This window comes from Balaenoptera acutorostrata, chromosome 8 (assembly GCF_949987535.1).
Source record: "Balaenoptera acutorostrata chromosome 8, mBalAcu1.1, whole genome shotgun sequence".
Lineage (NCBI taxonomy): Eukaryota > Metazoa > Chordata > Mammalia > Artiodactyla > Balaenopteridae > Balaenoptera > Balaenoptera acutorostrata.
The window spans coordinates 60324669-60342752 of NC_080071.1; the positions used below are offsets into that span (position 1 = coordinate 60324669).

An 18084-nucleotide genomic window follows, 5' to 3' on the forward strand; every position below is an offset into this window, starting at 1 on the left:
TCCAGCTTTCCCAACACCACTTGCTGAAGAGACTGTCTTTTCTCCATTGTATATTGTTGCCTCTTTTGTCGAAGATTAATTGACCATAGGTGTGTGGGTTTATTTCTGGGCTCTCTGTTCTGTTCCATTGATCCATATGTCTGTTTTTGTGCTAATACCATTTTGTTTTGATTACTGTAGCTTTGTAGTGCTGTCTGAAGTCTGGGAGAGTTATGCCTCCAGCTTTGTTCCTTTTCCTCAGGACTGCATTGGCAATTCTGGGTCTTTTACGGTTCCATATAAATTTTAGGATTATTTGTTCTAGTTCTATGAAAAATGTCATGGGTAATTTGATAGGGTTCACATTAAATCTGTAGATTGCTTTGGGTAGTATGGCCATTTTAACAATATTCTTCCAATCCAAGCACATGGGATATCTTTCCATTTCTTTGAATCATCTTCAGTTTCCTTTATTAGTGTTTTATAGTTCTCAGTGTTGAAGTCTTTCACCTTGGTCATGTTTACTCCTAAGTATTTTATGCTTTTTGATGCAATTTTAAAAGGGATTTTCTTTTAACTTTCCCTTTCTGATAGTTCATTGTTAGTGTAAAGAAATGCAACAGATTTCTGTATGTTAATCTTATATCCTGCTACCTTGCTGAATTCGTTTATCACTTTTAGTTTTTGTGTGGAGTCTTTAGGGTTTTCTATGTATAGTATCATGTCATCTGCATATAATGACAATTTTGCCTCTTCCCTTCCAATTTGGATATGTTTTGTTTCTTTTTCTTATCTGATTGCTGTGGCTAGGACTTCCAATACTATGTTGAATAGAAGTGGTGGAAGTTAGCATCCTTGTCTTGCTCCAGATTTTAGTGGGAAAACTTTCAACTTTTCACTGTTGAGCGTTATGTTGGCTGTAGGTTTGTCATAAATAGCTTTTATTATGTTGAGATATGTTCACTCTATACCCACTTGGGTAAGATTTTTTTTTTCTGTCATGAATGGATGTTGAATTTTATCAGATGCTTTTTCTGCATCTATTGAGATCATGTGGTTTTGTCATTTCTTTATCACATTGATTGATTGATTTGAATATGTTGAACCATCCTCGTGACCCTGGGATGAGTCCAACTTGGTCATGGTGTATGATCTTTTGTATGTGTTGTTGGATTCAGTGTGGTAGTATTTTGTTGAAAATTTTTGCATCTATATTCATCAAAGATATTGGCCTGTAATTTTCTTTTTGGTAGTGTTTCTATCTGGTTTCGGTATTAGGGTGATGGTGGCTTCATAGAATGACTTGGGAGTGTTCCCTCCTCTTCAATCTTTTGGAAGAATTTGAGAAGGATTAGTATAAGTTCTTCTTTGTATGTTTGGTAGAATTCCCCAGTGAAGCCATCCAGTCCTGGACTTTTGTTTGCAGGGAGTTTTTAAAATTACAGATTCTGTTTCACTTCTAGTGATCAACCTGCTCAAATTATCTATTTTTTTTTAACACATAAGGAAGCATTTATTTGAGGTTTAACATGAAATCATACAAATAAAATTTGTATAAACACAAATCCACATTGAGTCATAACACAGCAGAAGACAAAGTTAAAACGAATTGGCGGCTATATACAGTTGGATACAGTTGTGTCTTGTACACTAGAAAGTCTTTTATAGAATAATCATCTTAGATCAACAGAAGACCAGTCTTCAGTGTCATCCTGCAAGCAATCTCCTCCTGTTTTCTTCAATGTCCCCTTGTAGTATGGCTGGCAATTGTTTTGGTGACTGCCACCCCCTTGAGATGCCTTGCCATAAGTGCTCTCTTGGTCACTGTAGTCTGCATATCCTTGTCCGTATCCATAGTTCCTAGTTATACCCAGAATAATCATAGCAGCCATAGCCACTATAGTTTTGATCACCACCATAGGCGCTATTGTAATTTCCATATCCTTGATCATAATAATTATTACTTGGTTCCAGTTTTGGCCCTGACCTCAGTCACGACTCCAGCACCACCTCATCCACCAGCTACAGCACATCTTCCTCTTTTTTGTTGCCTGTACGTGCAACTTTGATTTCACACTTCCCAGGACCAATTTGATGATAACTGCTTACTAACAATTTCTTTACTGGCTCTTTGTCTGTATATGTAATAAAATCCTCTTATTTGCTTTTGTATCCATGGGAAGTTCAATATTTTCAATCTCTCCAAAGCCTCCAAAATATTCTTTAATTTGTTCTTCAGAAGTATCTGGGCTCAGTCCACCCACAAAAAACCTTTTGGGGGGTTCCTTCCCTTTTAAAGCTTTGACCTTTTTAGCATCTAGCACTTTGCCATCCAGTTTGTGTTGTTTAACTTCCAAAACCTTATCAACACTAGTAGCATTTTTGAAAAGCACAAATCCAGATCCTCTTCATCTTTCAGTGACTGGATCTGTTTTAATTGTGCAGTCTACAACTTCCCCAAGTTGAGACAAATAATTCAGTCAGATCTTTCTTAACTTGTATCCCAGCTCAAGCCTCCAATAAACATTTTACCGTCATCCTGCTGATTCTTGCTCACGTGACTCTTGGATCCCTCTGCAAATTCCTCTGTGTTACTGTTCTGATTTATATCCTCTATGGCGGCAGAATTGTTGGCTGGTGGGTGCTGTCACGCAGTCTTGAGTCGTGGCCGCAACAGTGGCGGAGCATTGTATGGAGCTGGATTTAAAATGGCGGCGGACCCTAATTAAACTTAAAAGCGTTTACATAGCAAAGAAAACCATAAACAAAACGAAAAGACTACCTACAGAATGGTTGCAAATGATGCAACTGGTTTTCTTTTATATTATACTTGAGTTCTTTTTGGTTTTTGTGAATCTTTTGTATGTTTTTGATTTGTGGTTACCCTGGTTTTCAAGTATGTTAACTCATTACTGTGTCTACTTGCTTTAGACTGGTGGTCCTATAAGCTCAAACACATTCTAAAATATCTACATTTTCTTATTTCCTTCCCCCATTTTATGATTTTGATGTCCTATTTTACATTTTCATGTTTATCCTTTTGCTGTTCATTGTAGTTATAGTTGCTTTCACAAAATTTTTTGATTTTTTTTTTTTTATCTATGTACTGGCTTATTCAAGTGGTGTACAATCATTTTATATACTTGCTTTTCCCTATTTTGATTTTCCCTTTCCTATGGGTTCTTGTTTCTTTTCTATTTAGAGAAAACCTTTCAATATTTCTTTTAGGGTAGACTCAGTATTGCTGTATTCTTTTAGTTTTTGCTTGCCTGAGAAATTCTTTAATTTTTTCTTCTATTCTAAATGATAATCTTGCTGGGTAGAGTATCCTAGGTTGTGGGTTTTTCCCTTTCAGGACTTTGAATGTATTTTGCTATTCCCTTCTGGCCTGCAAAGTTTCTGTAGAGAAATCAGCAAATAGCATTACGGGGGTTCTTTTGTAACTAACTCTTTGTTTTTCTCTTGCTGCCTTTAGAATCCTGTCTTTAACTTCTGCCATTTTAATTATGATATGTCTTGGTATAGGTCTGTTTGGGTTCATCTTGTTTGGGACCCTCTTTGCTTCCTTTACCTGGATATCTGCTTCATTAGGTTTGGAAAGTTTTCAGCCATAATTTCTTCAAGTACATTTTAGATCCCCCTTTCTCTTCTCCTCCTGGGATCCCTATTATGCACAGCTTGGCATCCTTTATATCAGCCCATAGGTCTTGTATGTTGCTTTCTTTTCTTTTTTTTCATTTGTCTTTCTGCGTGCTGTTATGATTGGGTGATTTCCATTATTCTATCTTCCAGATCACTTATTCGTTCTTCTGCATTATTTAGTTTGGTATTTTATTGCCTTTAGTTTGGTTTTCATCTCAACAATTGAGTTGTCTAATTTTGATTGGCTCCTCTTTATTGTTTCTGTTTCCTTGTTACAGTGATCTGCATTTCTATTGACAGCCTTTCTTAATTCCTTCAGCATTTTTATTACCTCCTTTTTGAACGTGGAGTCTGGCAGGCTGGAGAGGTCTGTTTCATTGTTTGTTCTTTCAGGGGATTTCTTTTCTTTTAATTGGGAGTGGTTCCTCTGCTTTTCCACTTATATTTCTTTGACTCTGAATTTAGGGGAAACAGTTATCTACTGTGGTCTCAAAGGGCCGTTTTTATGTGGGAGCATCCCTGTGTAGCCTCCATGAGTCCATTATTTTTGGTGTGACGGCTGTTTTTTGGTATGGATGCCTGCCATGTCTTTCCTCAGACTTAGCTGGCCATCATCCCCTTGATATGGGGTATGATTGGTGTTGTGATGACCAGAGCTTGCACTGGATGTTGGGCAGGGCCTCCTCTTTGCTCTGTGGTTGTCACAGCCCTATCGAGAGCAGGGTCTGCTTGCCAGTTGTTGGAGTAGAAGCCCCCAGATCCAGTTCTAAGCTGCACTGTGAGGTAGGTGGGACTGGAGCACTCCCTCTGGGAAAGGAGCTGCTCCATATTCCTCTCCAGGGGCTGTCCACTGGGACGGGCACTCTGTGCCATCACCTGTTACCTAGTGCATGTGCTCACAAAATACACTGTTGTTGGCACTGCCCTCGGCCCTGCCTCCGCTGTGGGAATGCTGGTAATCAGCTCAGATTTCAGCCCTGCTTCTGCTTGTGTGCACCCACAAAACCTGCTGCTCCTGGCACCAGACCCGCCTCAGCTGGGGAATGCTGGTAATCAGCTTGGATGTCCCTCAGGCACTGCACTCACAAAGCCACTGGTATAAATCCACTGAAGCCGCGTACCCGACCCGTTGTAGGAGTGGCAGTAATCTCAGATTTCAGGGGGGTGCATGTCTTGGGCTGGGAAGTGCAGTGAGGTGGCAAGGACTGTCTGTCCTGGTCTCTCTCTCTCCTGCCTGCCGCAAACCGGCTGCTACACTCTTCTGAGCCTCTGAAGCTCCCTATCTGTCCCCTCTGACCTCCCAGCTGGTGAATGTGGTTCCCAGGGTGAGGGAACTTTTTCCCTTTCACAGCTCCCTCCGAGGGGTGCAGGTCCCATTCCAATTACTTTTTTTCCCCCCTTTTGTCCTACCCAGTTTACATGGTGATCTTTCGTGCAGCTTTGGTTGTATGAGATCTTCTGCCAGCGTTCAGTAAGTATTCCGTGAGAATCGTTCCACGTATAGATTATTTTTATATATTTGTGGAGGAGGTGAGCTCCATGTCCTTGTATTCTGCCATCTTGATCTCCATCCCCCCAATGGATTTTTTAAATAAGGAATTGGCTCACATGATTATAGAGGCTGACAAATCCCAGATCTGCAAGGTGAGTAGGCAAGCTGGAGAAGCAGTGGTGTAGTTCCAAATCGAAGGCTGGCAGGCTGAAGACTTAGGATGAGCTGATGTTTCAGTTCGACTCCAAAAGCAGGATAAAGCTGATATCCCAGTGTGAAGGCAGTCAGGCAGGAGGGATTCTCTCTCAGGGGAGGATCAGCCTTTTTCTTCTGTTCAGGCCTTCAACTGATGAGGCCCACCCACATCAAGGAGGGCAATCTGGTTTTTCAGTCTACAGACTTAGATGTTAATTTCATCCAAAAATGCTTTCACAGAAAGACCCAGAATACTGTTTGATCATGTAACTGGGCACACTGTGGCCCAGTCAAATTGACACAAAAAATTAACCATCCCAGTAGATACTGATAGCCTCACCCTGACAGTGAATGCCTTAAATTTTGCACCATAGGCTCCTGGCATGCTGTATCAATTATTTTTTTATCACTGTTGTAACAAATTACCACAAAGTGGTAATGACTTCAAACACCACAAGTCTATTATCTTACAGTTCTGGAGGTCAGAATTGTAAAATGATTTGGCAGGGCTACATTCCTTCTGCAGGCTCTAGAGGAGAATTTTCTGCCTTTTCCAGCTTCTAGAAGCTACCTGCCTTCTTTTGCTTCACGGGTCAGCATTACTTCAGCTTCTGTTTCAGTGATCACACCTCTCTCTCTGACTTGACCCTTCTGCTTCTGTCTTATAAAATCCTTTTGATTATGTTGGGCCCACCCAGATAATCCAGGATAGTCTCTCCATCTCCAGATCATTAATTTAATCATAGCTGCAAAATCTCTTTTGCCATGTAAGGTAACATAGTCACAGTTTCCTGGGATTGGGATGTTTGTATGTTGGTGGGGGAGGGGTTATTATTCTGCCTACTGTACATGGCTAATCTCATCTTGGTATCTGCTTTCTGAAGGATTCACCTTGGCCAAAATGACCTCCCATGAGTTTCTATAGTACTTTCCCCAACAGCACTTACACAACTCTACTATAACTACTTCTGTGTTTATGTCCCAGTAGACTGTGGACTCCTTGAGAATACTGTCTTATTCATGAGAACGTAGTGTTTAGCAAAATCTTTGGCATATTAATTTTATTTCCATGGTAGGAAATTTTTGACTGTGTCACAATGTTGCTGTTAAAAGTTTAATGAGGCAAAGTGACTTGAGATTTCCATCTAGTAAATATTTCCTCCTTTACTGCAAGCTAGATCAATGGTTTTCCCCATAAGTACTGTTGGTTAGTTGCCTGTTAGCTCTCAAATCCATTTCTCCACTTTTCCTCTGCTCTGCTTCACTGGGAACTACATTTCCCGTGCCCCCTCACTCTCTCTGGTTTCCAGGGAGGGAATAGCAGGAGATTAGAGAGCAGGATGAGAGAGAAGAAACATAGTTATTTCTCACCCCCTTCCCCACTCCCCTGTTTCTTGTGGTGTCTCTGTCAGTGGCTGTATCTTCTTTGTATTCTGGCTTTAGGACACTGGTCACACCACTTCTTCCTGATGTCCTATCTGAGGGGTACTATCACTTTCTGCTCTTGCCAATCTCTGGATTGCCGTATCATCCCTTTTAGTTTCTTAGCCTTGGTTCCATCACCCATGAAACCAATTCCCTGTGTTCCTTCTACTTGAAAGATCCAGAGGTAATTGTGCTTTCCCAGTCACACTCTGATTGATATATGTACTGGCAGCTTTGAGAATTACTAGAAATTCTTGGTCTCCCCCCCCAAATTACTACCTTGATTATGGCATTAAATGAATGATCAGAAATTATGTTTTCCATCAGCCAATTCTATTTAAACTCCATAAACTTTATGATTTATGGTAGAAAAATGGAAACTGACAAAAATTCTATAAATTGAAATTCTTACTCCTCAAGAGTGAACCAAAGTTCAGCGATTCAAATATTGTATTTGATAAGAATAGAACCAATTCTCAAAAGTCTCTTAATTTAAATCCTATGCTGATTTAGCTAGATAATTTTTAATGCAGTTTGTTTTATACAGTTTCTTCCTGAGTTTCATGTTATTAAAGAGGCTGTCTCATAGTTTTTCGAGTAAGCTAGAAAGTCACTCCAGTGTATTAGAAGCCTCAGGAATTAGTAGTATGAAACTTGTTTTTTATTATCATCTTTATAGTGTAAAAAGTTGTAATATCAGATGATATTGAAATTAATAGATGTTCTATAGGCTCAGGGAACTGCATACTGTTGAATCTAGAGCTGAAGAGTTAAAGTATATTCATAACAAAAGGCTGAACATACATAACTGCAAATAGAGACCCTGACACTGGGTGGTCAGGGATAATTTAGGGCATAGCAAAGATTTGGAAAATCAGAGAATAGTGAAAAAGGGGAAAAGTTGGGAAATAAAACTTCACTAATGACTATGTATCTCTGAGGTTCTCTAAGATTCATAAACAAAACACATTTACATCAAAAGTGTTTCTTTTTCATTTTAATTAAAACAAAATGGTTCTAACAAGATGAAATTTGGTTACTGACTTCTATCACACAAAAGGACAGATCTCCAAACCATTTTGTTAATTGGAGAAATGACATTCTGACTGTTGGCCTCACACATCATTCTGAACTGTTTAACATCTGGATAATATCACAAATGAGCAAACGTTTTTCAATATACTCTTTTAATTTTTTTTTTGGCCGCATTTTATGGATTTCATAATCTGGGACTGAATCATTTATATGAACTAAGCCTGCTGAAACCATTCGAGGACTTGTAAATTTTCCAGTGTAGCTTTCTCGTTTGTTAACCTTTGGAGCAGTATACAGTCTTGCAGAGCGTTTTAACTGATTATGGCTATCATTTGGGCTCTTTCCTAAAAGCCTTGCTCTTGATTTTGCTTTTTCAAGATGCTTAAATGAAGTTACATGTAAATCCTCAACTCTATCCGAACAATCCTAAATATTAAAATAAAAGATTAGGTTGGTGAGTTAGGTTTCTTAAAAGTACATTTTAGACTTACAAGGACTAAAGTTTGTAATATCAACAATGAGAGCAGTCAAATGTTTTATAGGCAGTCCCCAAATTCAGACCCTACATTCAATGCCTGCCATCAGATACTTTAAAAACCATACTTTAAAAAATCTTATTGTTTCAAAGGATCTGTTTTTCAAAAGGTATGCAAGATATGAAGCTGAAAACCAGAAATCTTAGGGGACCTGTCCTCAGGGGTCAGACTCCTAGGCAAAGACAGCCCTCCTATAATTCTCCTCTTCTAAAATATCTCTTCCCCAACCCCAAACAAACATAAATTATAAGCTCTTATATTTTACTTTTTAAATCATCCAAACATTCATTCTTTAAAAGTTAATAAACACCTTCTTTAATATTTATATACACACACATAAAGAGGTTAGCATCTAAGAATATGGTTATGTTTATACTAAAATATTAAAAATTTTTGTGTACATTCTGAGACTAAACAAGTAAAACATTTAAGAAAATAACTGTAAGGAAATACACCAAAATAATTTTTTAAAATGATGGTTGTTTTAGGGTGGTGGGATTATGGGCTTAGTTTTCCTTTTCTCTTTTTTTTCAAATTTGTATAATATGACTATATTTTATTTAAAAAATATAATAATCTACAAGTGCCCATAAGAGGGTATGGAGTTATTAGTCATTTCTCAAATTAGTGTAAACTAGTTTCCTCTGCAGTTTGAGCAGTATGTCGCTTAATGCTTTGCAGAGATGGCCACACCAAGGGAATGGGCCTGCTTTGATTTGGTGAGAAGGTGGGAGTAGATTAATAGAATTGGCAGGTAGGAGGAATTTAGGCAGGACTAAGAAGAATTAGGGCAGCAAGAGAGAGAAGATTTACCAAGAAGGAGGTATGAAGGGTCCATATTTTTGCCTAGGTTTGCAAGTAAACATTCTTCCTTTTCCATCTTATGTACATGGAAGCAATTAGGTAAGGGAATTATTAAACAATTATTAAGGGAATTTCTGCTACATTGGTGAGTAGCATATAATTTTTACTTGACAGTTGATATAACTGATTACTAGAGTGACAGCAGAAGGGCATGGAGACCCACACCACTGGTTATTTTTCTGGAAGCTCCTACAACTCAATTTCCCTGTCTTCTACTTTGATTGCTTTGGGAGATTTCCTGGATTTTAGAGAATCAAATGAGCGAGTCTTTCTGATGATCTGAAAAATGCCCTCTTACCACTCAATTCTCTGTTGTCAATTTTACTAGAGAGAAAAGTTTAGGTACTGTTGGTTTGACAGAGGGAAATAAATATAACTATATCTCCCTTATCCATTCCTAGGATAAAGGTTCTGAGATCCTATATGATCCCGTACCATATAACATAAACACAATCTCTTATTTTGTTTGGAAAAGTGATAATAAAGATTCCACTTATCTGAGGGAACTTCAGAAAGTCTTTGCTTTTCAAAAACTATGAACCCATCTTTTACTTCCTTTTCCTCATCTGTACACACACACACACACACACACACACACACACTCATTATTAAATTATTGAATTTAGAAAAGAGAAATCCAAAGTTGAGGGTATGTTGATAGTATTTACCCTGCTACACATGTGCTTTACTATTTACTAGAGGTAATCATTTGCTTTGCTGTGGAAAACAAATTCAAAGCAACTATTCTGAAATTAGATCTATTTTCTCATTCGAAGATAGTTATGCACATCAAATTATCAATATAATATCATTTTAGAATTTGTGAGTCTTCCCAACTGTGGGTCATGCCTATCTATATATGCTAATAGAGAAGAGCAGTGTTCCAGAAAATTAAAATAAGCCCCTTCCATTCCTAGAGGTTTTAACTTTGCTTTTGAATGGTTTATATAACGTCTAGTAGCAGATTTACCTTCCTAATTGTTTTATGTTAATATTAAAAATAGATTTGAATTTCCATGTTTCTCAGCAGATGGCAGAGGGGTGGTGATGAAAGAGAAAAGAGTAGAAGCTAAATTAAAATTTTACAATTCATAATTCAAGAGATTGTAAATTTTGCATATCTCTAAGGCTTAGCAGACTAACTTGCACATAATATGAACTTTGTTTACTGAAACAAAGATAATTCAGCGATCTGCAAAAAGACTATATACTTATATCTGCATGAAAAGACAATCCCAGCCTTTCTGTAGTATACAGCCACTGCCAATGGTTGTACAGGTTGTGCCTGCACAACAGCCCCTGGTTGAGGGGTCAGTCAGGGCTGAAATAGCCAGTCTTCCGTAGACAGAGCTGTGTACCCTGTCCAGGCTGTGTCAGCCGGTAGAGTCGGCCCGGAGGAAAGAGTGCTTTTTTTCTAATTTGTGATCTAGACGGGGGTTCCCCTTTATCTATTTTACATAAAGGCACTAAGTGTGTTAACATTCCCTTGATTTTCTGATTGCCTTTCGAATGAGGTGAGGTGATATTTGAATGTCAGAAGAATTTTTAAAATTTGGAGGTCTGTTTATCTTGGGGCAGTTAAGGTTACATACATACTTGCATGCAGACACATATACTCTAGATTATCTACAGAACTTTGCCAAATACAGAAATAAAAGACTTAGAAAAACATTATTACGTGTATAGTTCTTCTTGCAGTCCAATGAAGCAATGCCCTTGGAACAGATTTTCTTAGAAGAATTCCTGTGGTGGGCAGTGTGGTTGGTAATATACTAACTATCTTGTTAAATGACTTTTTTTGTTTGCTGACATGGTCTCTTTCTTTTTGAACCCTGGGCTTTAGATTTTCTCTCTTTAGCACTTCCAGGAAGAGGGATGGTTTTGAGTTTTTCTCAGCTATCAAAACTTTATATTTAAGCAATTGTGATTCAGGGACCTTGGCACATTTTTTGTTGCAAAGTTTGTTTGGTTTTATATAAAGAGTTTGTATTTCTTCTTTGTAACGTGCAAGTGTTACTAAATGTTGTTTTCTATAATTGTTATTATTTCCTTTCAATCTCTGATGATACTGGTCTTCTAATTTTGATTTCTCTCCAGCCTCTGCATTGAGGCGAGTTAGAGTATTACTTTGCCTGGAAGGAAAAGTGAGTTTGTTTACGTATTCCTCATCTTCATTTGGCATCTTGCAATTACGAATTCTTGGATACGGTGACAGTACTGCCTCAGGTTTTTCCTGTACTATCAATTTATAGGTGTTATTGTGCTCCTTTTTGTCAAGGGACTTCATTTTCAGTGTCTTTTCAAAGCAAGCATTTGATTGAGTTATTTTTGATTTACCACTCCAACTATGTGGGTCTTGTATCTCTGTTTTAAAATCACAGTTCTCTGCTTGAGGAAACTGCATGAAACCGTGTTCTTTCCTTTGTTTCTTAGGCATTGTATCTGTAAGTCTTTCTGATGACTTATTTACTGGAATTGCCTGGGTATTTTTGTTGGAACAAGGTTGTACTTTAATTAAACTCAGTATTTTTGCTTCCTTAGGATAGTATCTTTTCTGTTCCTGAATTATTGATGGACTTTCTTTAATATTCTCTAAGGAAAAATGTTCCTTTTCTTCCTTTTTGGTCAACTCTGTTTCTACAAGTCTATCTTCAGAAAGCTTTTGTAAAGTGGTTTTCTGAGCAATTTTTGAATATTTATTTTGCTTTTCTGAATGGTCCTCCACAAACTGATTTTCACCTCTTAAAGACAAATCTGGCTTTATACATTTTAATGGTGTGGAAGTAGAATTAACCAAATTTATATGCCGGCTTATCCCCTCTAATTGCCTTTCTGTGATTAGTCCTGATTTTGACAGTTTCTCTATAAAAAGGCTCTGGAGGTGTTTGCTTAAATCAGCTTTTAGATCTAAGCGTTCATTTTCTGATAAAGCTGTAAGATAGTTTTGTAGAGATTTACTTAAGGGATATTTCATGTTTATTTCAAGCCTATTACCAAAACTCCCTCTTGAAATATCTTGTCCTAACTCATGAAAAGATATTGAGGCACTTTTAGCTCTTAGAGAAGATACATTTGAGTATATAGGCTCAAATTCTGTGTCTTTAAATAAACTGTTGTCTGAAAGGTTTTTTAGGAAATAGTTTTGGAGAATTTCATTTAAAAAAGATCTTAGCTTTATTTCCAAATGTTTGTCTATGAAATGATGATTAAAATTATTTACAAAAGACATGATTTCTTTTACAGTTTCTGAATATTTCTCCAGAAAAATATTTTGCCCTTTTGGTTCTACTTTCTCATTCATCAAATACAGATTTTGATAGATTTTTGGTAAGTCCTCTTTGGTGATATGTCCTGATTCTGAAAGCCTTTCTACAAGGTAATGCTGGATATGTTTACTTAATTCAGATTTTAAATTTTTTATTTCTGACTCTGAGAGTTCTTCTAGAAATACACGCAGCTTTGGATTCAAAATAGGTTTTCTGTCCAATTTGTCTACTTTATCAAAATTCTCTTCGATTTCTTCAAGGTCTTCTGTCAGACTTGGAAAAGGATGTTCAATTAGTCTTTCTAATTCTTTTTCTGGTTGTCTGCTTTTAGACTGACTATATTTGAAAAAAACATTAAATATGTTTTTCAAAAAGGATTTTAACATTATTACCTCAGAGTTATTAAGTTTACCCATTAGTTCGTTACTTAAATTTTCTGAAGTAGAACTTAGATCATTTTCTTCTCTATCAAGCCTCTGACCATTACTTGGCAAATCTGTTTTTTTATCTGGTGTCGACTGATATTTTGAATCTTGTGGGGATCTATTTTGGCCTTTGTCTATGAATTCAACTCCATTAAAAGAAGTGGTTTCTTTGTGAATGATGGGTGTATTCTGCTCTGAAAGAGGTTCTGTTTTGCTTCTGATTTCTGAATAATACTCTGTGGAATCCTTTGGCTTTTCTTCAGCAAAAGCTGTCTCTGTATACAGCAAAAAACTCTTCTGGTATTCTTTATCTAATTCTATCACTTTGATTATCCCCGATTCTAAAAGAGTATCTACAGGAAATGCTTGTATTATCTGGCTAATAACGGATTTGGCCGGCGGAAATTCTATTTCATTATTGTTTTCTTCATAGTGAACTAGAACATTGGAAGGCGAACTCTCCCAAGCTGTGGGTAATTGACTCTGCGAGTTTATCTGTGTCTCACTCGTTTCTTTCACTCCTCTCCCCAACTCTGAGAAGATCGGTGCAGTGAATATTTGCTTTATAACATAATCATATACAAGGCTCTTCAAATCTGGTTTGGAGCTAGATACCTCACTTTTTAAATGTTTCTTTTTGAAACTACTCTTTTTTTTAATTGGAAAATCTATCTCACCAGCCTCTAAGTGTTTTTCAGAGACAGGTTCCTTTTCTACCTCTGGAGAATTTCCTGGTCCACCTTCTGAAAGTGAATCTGCAGGAATATCTTTAATTATTTGATTTAAAAGAGACTTTGAATTTAAAATGTCTCCTTCTGAAAGCCAGCTATTTAAATCGTGAGTTTTTTCAAATACTTTGCCTTCTAAACTACTTGGTCGTTCATCATGAAGAGCCAGAAGTGGAGAACTATGACTTTTCTTTCTTGCTTCAGTGTCCACAGAAACTTCAGGTGTAGAAAATAATCTATCTGAAAGGTCTTGCAGATTTTTACTTAAAATTAACTTGAGCACCATTGATTGTTTTAAATTTTCTATGTGGGAAGTAAGACTTAATGAATTTGAGCGGCAACATTTATTTACATTTACTTTTCCAGTCATTGATGATTCTCCCTCAAAGTTTGGTAAAGATACATTTGGTAGCCTTTCCTGTAACTTATTCTTAGTGTCTAAAGTCTTTACTGTGGCGATACTAGGATGATGGGCTAAATTATTCTTAGTGTCTAAAGTCTTTATTGTGATGATACCCGGATCATGGACTAACTTATTCTTAGGGTCTGAATTCTTTAGTGCGGTGATACCAGGATCACTGGCTAAATTATTCTTAGTGTCTAAACCCTTTATTGCGATGATATCAAGATTATGGGGCCAGATTTTATTAGCAGGGCTTGCAGTTTTTGAATGTGTTGGGTAAGGAGGATCTTGGTCTTCATGCTCTATAACCTCGGCACTTAAAATATTTGTACATTTGAACATATCTTGGTCTTTCCTTTTTCTGACTGACATTTTGTTGTTTATATTCCTTAGAAAAGGATCAAAACCATTCTTGATGTTGAATTTCTGGAACTGTAATATTTAAAAAAAAAAAGGTAAGAAATTCTGAAGCATTTGTTTTAAATTTATAATAAAATTTTTAGTTAATTCTCTTTGAGCGATCTGCCAATTTATCTATTCATCTTCCTACCTTCTACAAAGAGAAAACCAACTTTAATTATTTTAAAATATTTGAGATCGGAATAATAATGAGAATTTTAATGCAAATTTTTCAAATTCCTAATTCTGATACTATGTTGTGTTCAAGAGCTTTTTGCTACCTGGAATATTTTTAAACACTTAAAAGGCACTCATCAATAGTTTGTTTAAGAACTCGATTTCCAGTGTTAGCTCCATTTGCTTAGACAAAGGCTAACATTAAGATCTAAGTCCTATCCATATAAATATTTTAGTAGCAATGTGGGTAATTTTTTTTTAAATGCAAAGCAAGTAGTAGATATTCCATTAAAAGTATCATAAATATTCTCTAAAGAGTGACTTGGGAACACAGATCATCTGCCTTTAAATCTGAGAGTTTTAACAATGATGATGAGTTCCACCTAGTCCTTAGCATGTTGCAGTAGAAACTTGCTTTTTGATAAATATTATATATGCCTCAGAAATGGAAGAGAACAGTACAAAAAATTCTCAGTTACAGTGAAATGTCAGTGTAATAGCCATAGGCAGTTTTGTAAACTCTGGGGATCAGGCTATTCTATTATTGAAATAGCCTAGAAAACGAAGTCTCTTATTCAAACTCTTTGTCCATACAACTTCTCTATTATCCAGTTAAAAAAAGCAAAACGTGAAATAATCAGCCTAGTATTTGTTTTAGTTCATATGGTTTTCAAATGCTAATTGATACCCAGGTGACAGCATAAGAATCCCTGTTTTTTTGTTTTGTTTTGTTTTTTGAGAAATACAGATTCCCAGGCTCCATTTCCAAACTGAGATTCATTAGGTCAGAGGTAGGACCTGGGAATATGTATTTTTGTAAAGATAGGTGAGTGTTTCCTCTGGGTAGTCTGGTTTTGGAACCACTGAATTACATAAAGTATTAGAGAAACCTAGTATTTAAGTATAATTGATATTGGGATAAGAAAACTCAGTACTCACCTGATATTTTGGTTTGAATTCTATATATTCTGGTTTGAAAGATGGTGAAATGTATTCTTTTGGTGAAAACGCCACCTTATAAAAAGAGAAGTTTTAATTTTAGACTGCTTGTAATGAAAGGATATTTCCCAAAATAATTTTATTCATTCAATAGTTATTAAAGATATTAAACATTTTAAAAACTAAATAAGTATTTTTCTCATAACTACCATAATTTGCCTATAATCAAAAGAAATTTATATCAGAAATATATATAATCTTAGCTTCCCTGACACCATAATATTCACCCTATTGAATGTGTAAAATCAAAATAATGCTCAGCAACTTTAAGCAGAAACAAAAGTGGAAAAGAAAATAGAACTGTTAGAACAAATGTAATCTAATTTTAAAAGGTTGTGAAATGCTTTAGATAATAAATAGCATCTGATATTACACTGAGATAGCATTTTCAATGACTCTCAAGCTGTAATTGTTAAATGGGTACTTACTGCCTAAGGAAACACTTCGTACTAAATCAAGGTGTATAGGAACAATTATAGAATCACAGACCCACTGACTTTTTAGAGATGGATGACACTTTAGAGATAATAACGTCCTACTCTTTGTTTTACACAAAAATCTGCAGTTGAAATTACTGCCCTAAATTACCAGATGATTAGTAGCCTAAATCCTAGGCATCCTAAATTTTCATCTGATGCTCCTACTACCACACAATCAAGACTGCAGTGAAAGACAGTGGTGCTTTGAAAACATCATAATGTTTAGAGAAAACTTGATACCATCTCTTTGCAGAACACTTAGTACTATAAACCACTTTCCTACACATTGTCTCCTTTAGTTTGTAGGGGGTTCATTATATATCAAGTTAGTTAAAATAATTCAATGAATGACGCTTTCATAATACTTTTGGTTTAAGTGTTCATTAATATTAAGCAGTTAATAACATGACTTTATTCTTAAATCTTCAGCAGCTTCCCACGTTTTGTTATTCATTGCCCTCACACACTGACTCTAAATAATTTCTGCGAGTATCTCAGTATTCCCCACTATAGTTTCTCTCCAGGAAAATGTGTCTAACTCTGAATTCTAGAAATATATCTCGTACTTTTCCACACCTGTTCCTTTGCTCATTTTGTTTTTCTTTGCCTGAATTTTCCAAAATCTCCTTTAAAAACAGTTTAAATTCTAACATTTGAAAGTTTATTGCCTTAAATGAATTTAGTAGAAAATTAAAATTAAAAATAAATGAAATATGTATGACAAGGAAGTGGAAGAAAAAGTAGTAGAAAAAATATCATCTCGGGCTTCCCTGGTGGCGCAGTGGTTGAGAATCAACCACTGGTTGAGAATCTTGTTGCAGAGCCTGTGCTCCGCAACGAGAGGCCGCGATAGTGAGAGGCCCGCGCACCGCAATGAAGAGTGGCCCCCACTTGCCACAACTAGAGAAAGCCCTCACACAGAAATGAAGACCCAACACAGCCATAAAAATAAATAAAAAATAAATAAATTAATTAAAAAACAAAAAAAAAAACAACTTGCTTCCTTAAAAAAAAAAAAATCCAGGATAGTTATATGAGAGGGAAATGATCAGGATGCTAGAAAAGGACAAAAAAACGAAGCCAATACAGGAGCTTCAAGATGGTAGACTGAACATGTGCGTTTACTTTCTCCTACCTGCCAAAGTTCCAGTAAATTAACAGAAAATAATATTTCCAAAAGAAAAATCTGATGACAAATTGAAATTATAACGGAGTAATCATGGTTCAGGCATACAAAAACAGAGTCAGGTGGCCATTGAGGATCTTGTCTCAGATAAGATCTGGTCTCATTCAGTGGTCTCTGCACCACTGAAAACCTGAGCTTTCTCTGAACTGTACCAGACCCAAGGACACCACCGGCAGTATTCAGAACAATACCTGCCAGCTGAAAACTTATGGTCTTAAGGTCTCCCCTTGTAATTATGCAACTATTTCAGACCCCAACCAATCCTTACTTAACAAGCACCCTTACTTCTTGGCTGCTCCAATCATAATTCTTGATAAACAACTCGTGTAACTAAATGTAACTGTGCAGTTTTTGCCTTTATAAGTCTCCTCCATTTTGTAGTCCAGTGGAACACAATTCGAGTGCTTGAATATGTGTCTCCCAGGCTGCAGTCCTAACAAACCTCAAATAAACACGTTTTATTTCAATCAGGTCTAGGTCTCCATTTCTGAAATTTTGGTTAACAAATCCCATTGGAATACTGGAAATCAGTAAGGTAACACACCAAGATCCAGAAAGTTGAGAAAGTCTGGAAAATAGGAAAGCAGATGGATTGACTTAATGGAAAACCCCCATCAAGAAAACCAGAGCTTTGGGACTTCCCTGGTGGCACAGTGGTTAAGAATCTGCCTGCCAATGCAGGGGACACGGGTTCGAGTCCTGCTCCGGGAAGATCCCACATGCTGCGGAGCAACTAAGCCTGGGTGCCAAATGGGTGGGACTAATAAGTTACATTCACACATTTAAATTGTATTCCATTCAACTGAATTTTTTATAGCAATGAAAATTACTTAAATACATCCATATAAAGATGT

The 18084-nt window shown here is 36.6% G+C and overlaps 1 protein-coding gene, 1 long non-coding RNA gene and 1 pseudogene across 2 annotated transcripts in view; 1 reads left to right on the forward strand and 2 right to left on the reverse strand.

The window, feature by feature from the left end:
• Positions 1-1652: 1652 nt before the first annotated feature.
• On the reverse strand, positions 1653-2521 carry LOC103004088 (heterogeneous nuclear ribonucleoprotein D-like; annotated as a pseudogene).
• A 592-nt stretch (positions 2522-3113) lies between these two features.
• LOC114238894 (uncharacterized) overlaps positions 3114-18084 on the forward strand; it is a 34109-nt gene continuing 19138 nt past the window's right edge. The window contains exons 1-2 of the long non-coding RNA XR_003624141.2: positions 3114-5092; positions 14384-14445. This is a non-coding gene — a long non-coding RNA (uncharacterized LOC114238894). The remainder of the gene's footprint in view (positions 5093-14383; positions 14446-18084) is intronic.
• Positions 7294-18084, reverse strand: part of C2CD6 (C2 calcium dependent domain containing 6) — a 120243-nt gene continuing 109452 nt past the window's right edge. The window contains exons 14-17 of the mRNA XM_007190533.2: positions 15506-15580; positions 14225-14422; positions 10847-14116; positions 7294-8194 (exon numbers count right to left, since the gene is read on the reverse strand). Coding sequence (XP_007190595.2) covers positions 7856-8194; positions 10847-14116; positions 14225-14422; positions 15506-15580 — 3882 coding nt within the window. The 3' untranslated portion in view covers positions 7294-7855. The remainder of the gene's footprint in view (positions 8195-10846; positions 14117-14224; positions 14423-15505; positions 15581-18084) is intronic.